Source organism: Notolepis coatsorum (assembly GCF_963971535.1).
Source record: "Notolepis coatsorum genome assembly, chromosome: 2".
Lineage (NCBI taxonomy): Eukaryota > Metazoa > Chordata > Actinopteri > Aulopiformes > Paralepididae > Notolepis > Notolepis coatsorum.
The window spans coordinates 121,891,092-121,898,216 of NC_140166.1; the positions used below are offsets into that span (position 1 = coordinate 121,891,092).

Genomic DNA, 7,125 nt, shown 5'->3' on the forward strand with positions numbered 1-7,125 from the left:
TCCCATGGTACGGAGCTTGATCTCCCATGGTACGGAGCTTGATCTCCCATGGTACGGAGCTTGATCTCCCATGGTACGGAGCTTGATCTCCCATGGTACGGAGCTTGATCTCCCATGGTACGGAGCCCGATCTCCCATGGTACGGAGCCCGATCTCCCATGGTACGGAGCCCGATCTCCCATGGTACGGAGCTTGATCTCCCATGGTACGGAGCTTGATCTCCCATGGTACGGAGCTTGATCTCCCATGGTACGGAGCCCGATCTCCCATGGTACGGAGCCCGATCTCCCATGGTACGGAGCTCGATCTCCCATGGTACGGAGCTCGATCTCCCATGGTACGGAGCTCGATCTCCCATGGTACGGAGCTCGATCTCCCATGGTACGGAGCTTGGTCCTGGGAGGTTTGAGAAGGTTGGCAGTTCCAGAACGGAGGTTTCGTGTAGTGGATTGTGGAGTGAGGAGTTCCTTTAGGTTCCTTGTTCTATGCCTACTGCTCTGGGCGACAGTGGCTCAGGAGATAGAGTAGTCGTCTGGTAATCGGAAGGTTCCCAGTTCGATTTCCACTCCTCCCGGCAGCGTGTCGAAGTGTCCTTGAGCAAGACACTTAACCCCTAACTGCTCCCGATGAACAGGTCGGCACCTTGCATGGTCGCCTCCACTGTCGATGTGCGATTGTCTGCGTGAATGGGTGGATGTGAGGCATAAACTAACATGTAGATCCCATAGTAATCTGGGTGTAAAATCGTCACTAGAAGACCTGCTGTACCGCAGAGCATGGACGAGGAAGCCCGCCTGACCGCCCGCAGCTCATTACAAAACAAACCATCACATATTTTCGAAAAACCGACAATTGCCCCTAAATCATCCTCTGTGTAGATCGCTCTCCGGCGAGGCTCGCTTCTGCCACAACCAGCACCAGAGATCACACAGCGGCAGCAGGGGCTCCCGAGGCTCGCTTCTGCCACAACCAGCACCAGAGATCACACAGCGGCAGCAGGGGCTCCCGAGGCTCGCTTCTGCCACAACCAGCACCAGAGATCACACAGCGGCAGCAGGGGCTCCCGAGGCTCGCTTCTGCCACAACCAGCACCAGAGATCACACAGCGGCAGCAGGGGCTCCCGAGGCTCGCTTCTGCCACAACCAGCACCAGAGATCACACAGCGGCAGCAGGGGCTCCCGAGGCTCGCTTCTGCCACAACCAGCACCAGAGATCACACAGCGGCAGCAGGGGCTCCCGAGGCTCGCTTCTGCCACAACCAGCACCAGAGATCACACAGCGGCAGCAGGGGCTCCCGAGGCTCGCTTCTGCCACAACCAGCACCAGAGATCACACAGCGGCAGCAGGGGCTCCCGAGGCTCGCTTCTGCCACAACCAGCACCAGAGATCACACAGCGGCAGCAGGGGCTCCCGCACGGAGGCTGGTCAGGAACAATGACAGCCATTTCTCCAAACAAACAACTGCCCCATGACAGAGGCATGACAGATGACCATGGGTTGTGTGCGCATGTGCATGTGCATGTGCGTGTGTGTCACATAGAGAGGCGCTGTGAGGAGTAACCACAGGGCCCGAAGCCGCTTGCTTGTGTGGTGGGAGAAAATGCGAGGGTCTTGTCAGGCAGAAATCAATGGACCAGATTGTCTGAATCAATCCTACTCTTGTCCCGCTGTCCTCTGCTGCAGAGGAAGGCCAGGGGGAAGGGCAGAGCGCTGGGGCCTCTACCGCCAGCGAGCGAGTGAGGGTTAACGGGGACACTGTGTGTGTGTGTGTGTGTGTGTGCACGGCATGTACGAATGTGTGTGCATCTGAGTACGATTCTGAGAGGTCCTTTGCACGAAATGCCATCATGATCGGCAGTTGAAGACACAAGGACCTGCTGCCACAGAGGTCCTTTGAGAGTTCAAACGACAAGAACATGCGTGTTATGAACGTGGAACGCACGTGTGCCCACGCTACACACGCGCGCACACACACACACTGCACATATGATAACATAAATTATGATAACAGTAGTGTATGAGACACATGTTTCTGAATCAGAATGTTGTGAATGAGAATAAGAACGCTGAGAAAAACGATGTTTCTGAATGAGGTATGTACGAACGTTGCGAGACATCCTGAGTGAGGTACATAAGAATGTTGTGAGACATCCTGAGTGAGGTACATAAGAACGTTGTGAGACATGATTCTTCTGAGTGAGGTACATAAGAATGTTGTGACACATCCTGAGTGAGGTACATAAGAACGTTGTGACACATCCTGAGTGAGGTACATAAGAACGTTGTGACACATCCTGAGTGCGGTACATAAGAACATTGCAAGACATCCTGAGTGCGGTACATAAGAACGTTGTAAGGCATCCTGAGTGAGGTACATAAGAACGTTGTAAGTAGAGTTGTTCCGATACCGATACCAGTATCGGAAATGCCGCCGATACTGCCTAAAATGCTGGTATCGGTATCGGCGAGTACACGTAAATTCTAGCCTCCGATCCCATGATGTAATTTATCTCCTGCCGAGTCCTGCGGAGAGTGAGGATTATAAAATGAACATGTTTTAAAGTGTGATGCTGTGTCATTTTAACAGCAGATACACTTTCTTAAATTCCATTGTCCCCGACAGTGCGGTGTGACTGGGAGCTCGGACGGGATGTGTTTTGCTGGTGTTATGATAGCATTAGCTGGAAAGTGGAAAGATAGCTAGTTGGAACAACATCCGCTTTAACGTTACATCAAATCAGATGATCGCCTGTCCTTTCTCCAGGACCTAACACTGTCCGTGACTGTCTATCAACAATAATGCACCCACGGTGAATTGTATTTAAGTTAAGTAGCTACTGACTAGCGTTAGCTGACTATTACTAACGTTATCAAATGTCAATGCGGGAAGACGAGCTAGGTCAGTTAGCTTAGCTTGATAACGTTACCGTGTCTAAAGTTGGTGCTATTTATAATCCAGCAATAATGGCTGCAGACCTGCAAGCAAAGTACAGCAAGTGCCAAAGGATAAGAGTCTGAGGCGGAGTTTCAAAAGAGAATGTTGAATATTTATTTTGCATCAAAAATCACAACATGAACGTTCTATCTGCCACTAGCTTACAGACTGAATAGGGTATATCTGCAGAGCCACTGAGTAGCGAGTGCAACACCGTTTAATGTCCGTGTGGATCATTGGAGTAGGGTATATCTGCAGTGCTGCAGCCCATACTCATTGATTAATGATACTAATACAAATCTATACAATCACCTGTTGTTGAATAAATACCATTACTTTCCAGTTATTACTAAAAACAGTATAACAGTATCGGTAAAAAAAAAAAAAAGTATTTATATAATTTTTTATTTTTTTTGTATGCACTGGTATCGGATAAATATCGGTATCGGCCGATACCCAAAGCTTAGGTATCGGAATCGGATCGGAAAGGGAAAAATGGTATCGGAACATCTCTAGTTGTAAGACATCCTGAGTGCGGTACATAAGAACGTTGTAAGGCATCCTGAGTGAGGTACATAAGAACGTTGTAAGGCATCCTGAGTGAGGTACATAAGAACGTTGTAAGGCATCCTGAGTGAGGTACATAAGAACGTTGTAAGGCATCCTGAGTGAGGTACATAAGAACGTTGTAAGGCATCCTGAGTGAGGTACATAAGAACGTTGTAAGGCATCCTGAGTGAGGTACATAAGAACGTTGTAAGGCATCCTGAGTGAGGTACATAAGAACGTTGTAAGGCATCCTGAGTGAGGTACATATAAGAATGTTGAGTGAGGTACTGTGGCAGAGTGGCCTATTGGCACTGCCCCTTTAAGACAGGCAGTGTAATTGCCATATAGGCCCTCAGCTGAGTTGATTGCAGAGAGTGGAGCACAGCAAGGAAGCAGAGCAGGAGAGAGGAGTGAAGTGAGAGCAAGGGAAATACGGAGATGAAAACGCGAGTTAAGAAGGCAAAGAACAAGTCGATTTGGAGGAAACGGTGACAGACTCATCATGTATCCTGTGGCACACAACATGGCCGATCAAAGAGAGTATCACCTGTAAAGAGAGGACACCAGTGCTGAAAAGTTAACCCCTTCCATGACTGTCTCTTCAAACCCCCAACTATCCCGGACTTGACCACCTTATTTTAAATTACTCAAGATCTCCAGTGTCCCTGTTCTCCCAGCTTCCTCCTACAAATCACCAAGCTCTCCTCAGCCACCACTTCAGCCTACCCCAGCCTGCTACCACACACACACACACACACACACACACACACACACACACACACACACACACACACACACACACACACACACACACACACACACACACACACACACACACACACACACACACACACACACACACACACACACACACACACACACACACACACACACACACACACACACACACACACACACACACACACACACACACACACACACACACACACACAATCTGGATTCTGGACTGTTGGTTTTGTTTTACTTATTGCCGTTTTGCACTTGTGTTCTATGTATCTGGTTTGCGCTTGTTATTGTGTATTATTGAATACAGCATATATAATTTCACTAAATACTGTTTGCCTACCTCTTATTTAAACCATTATCACAAGCAATTTTTTTGTAGTGGAGGTTACTAGAGTTAACCGGTATTGGACAGTAAGCTTTATTTTGCTTATTTGATTTGTTGGTTTAGCCTGTCTGGCGCCCAAAGCACAATTATAACATTTGAATATTTGATTATATTGGGCTGACCACCGCTACAGTACATATAAGACCGTTGTGAGACATCCTGAGTGAGGTACGTAACTGAATTGGGTAGGTTTGTGTAGTTATCTCTCTTGCAATGGCTCCCTGTACCCATTGGTAACCACTTTCAAAAGAAAATGAAAAATGTCTGTGCAGTGGTAGAGTAGGTAAAACATTGAGAAAGCATGGTATCACTGTTCCACTGTGACTACTTTACAAGATCCAGTAATAAAACATGGCAACCGTTGTTTTGCACCTAGCAACCATTGTCTCTTCCAACATGGGGGGAAAATAGGCCTTCCAGACACTCCGCACGAGGCCTCTGCTGAACGTAAACCACCCCAACAGAGTTGCCCCTCAAACGATCTGCCCCTCGGGAGGGAAACTCTCGTCTTCATCAGAGAGCCGTCAGGCGGCTGGCGACAGACTTACCAACAATAAGTTTGCCATCTAACCAGAGTGCAAATGTAACAGTAAAGTGCATAACAATATACAGGACAGGTGTGTATTATACAGTGTATATACTGTACAGTGATTGAATGGAATACATATAACAAGGCTACTGAGTAAATATGTTAATCTGATGTATATATGGTACAAGTATAAATATACTATGGTATAAGTAAGCCATACTGGCCTGCAGTATAACTAATAAGAGCAGGTATGAGATATATACATTATACATCTTATTGTATATGGAACTAGTCACTCTGGTTGTGAGTGAACTACGTCATTCAGACTCGTCTCAATCTTCACTTTCTATCGTTTATTATGAGTAGTTCAATGATAATAAATAATATAAAGCCTATATTGCATACATGTATACACAAAACCTCTCATAGTTACTATTATATTTATGTTTTTGTTCATTTCTTTATTGTGTATTTATTTAATTTTTTGTTATAAAATCTGTCTCTTATCTGCATTGTGTCCTCTCACAAGCTATATGGTACAGAACTCTTTGGAACAAGAAGCCTGTATTGCAGCCTTTGACGTGGCTATTGTGACATCACTATGATGTGAATAGGATGTGGTGCTCAGTGCCCTACAGAGGCCTTCTCACCTCGAAGTAGAAAACCTCGTCATACTGAGGGTTGTTGGTTTTCCTCTTGACCTTGGTCTTCTTGGCTTCTGACCTGAGAGGAGAAACAGCGGGGGAAGGGAGACAGCAGGTCAAACCAATGTGCCGGCGTTTTGACGACGACCGATTCATCATGTCATATATTTCACACAACCGCTACTCATTTGCGATACAAATCTGTTTTTTTATTTTTTTATTTGATAGTGCATGCGTGATGCTTGAGATGCTCTGACCTGGAGGGCCCAGGAGCGATACAGCAGCGTAGGGGTCACATTGTCCGTTGACGATGGGTAGACCTTGGCACTCCAACACTCTGCACACATAAACATAAACATACCACCATTAACAAACCAACTTCACACATACTGCGTTTACACATACCAACCATTAAAGTGGTAATCCGCAAGATTTACTGGTTGTTTTGGCTATTGGTGATAAATAGACTGCATAGTGCATTGTATCCAAAGCACTTTACTTTTTTTTAATCTACTTTTTCTCCCCATTTTTAATTTTTTTTCTCCCGTCCCCAATTACGTATTGTCCAATTCTACCCTCCCCTGTCTCGAACGTTGTTAGGCCATGCCTCCCACAAGCCGGCTGCAATGTGGACGAAGCCTTGCATCACGTGTCCCCTCCGGTACTCGAGGAAGCAGCCGTTGCATCTTTTCACCTGCACAGTGCGATCTCTCAGCGGGACACGGAGGGAGGGACACGCCGCCCTCGTCGCTTCCTGATTCTACTGCGCAGGCGCACCAACCGACCTGTAGGAGTCGCTGTCCACAACGTCCGATCCCCACCCACCAGCTTCCCTCCCCCCTAATACTGCCAATTGTATTAGTATGAACGACCAGCCAAGCTGGTAGCAATGCAGAGAGCTGGGCTCGAACCCAGCATCTCCTGCGTTGGTGGCGAGCGCCTTGCCCACTGCGCCACCTAGCCGCCCTATCCAAAGCACTTTACAACTTACTACCCATTCACTCACACATTCATACACCAACGGTGGAGGCAACCATGCAAGGTGCCGACCTGCTCATCGGGAGCAGTTAGGGGTTAAGCGTCTAAAGCACACTTCGACACGCTGCCGGGAGGAGCCGGAATCAAACTGGGAACCTTCAGATTACCAGATTACCAGACGACCACTCTACCCCCCCCCCCCCCCCCCCCCCCAATATGCGATCATCACTGTAAACATTTTTGCACTGTATTGTATTTTCCATCTTGAAAATCCATGCTAACTACTGAGTTAATTTGCCAAAACATTATTATGAATAGTGTGACGAGTCTGGTGGGGTTCAGACTCGCCACGGTTCA

General features: G+C 47.4%; 1 protein-coding gene across 1 annotated transcript in view; it reads right to left on the reverse strand.

The window, feature by feature from the left end:
• Positions 1 to 7,125, reverse strand: part of rasa3 (RAS p21 protein activator 3) — a 155,065-nt gene that overhangs the window by 59,255 nt on the left and 88,685 nt on the right. Inside the window, 3 exon segments of the mRNA XM_084309178.1 lie at positions 5,797 to 5,869; positions 6,048 to 6,060; positions 6,063 to 6,127. Coding sequence (XP_084165304.1) covers positions 5,797 to 5,869; positions 6,048 to 6,060; positions 6,063 to 6,127 — 151 coding nt within the window.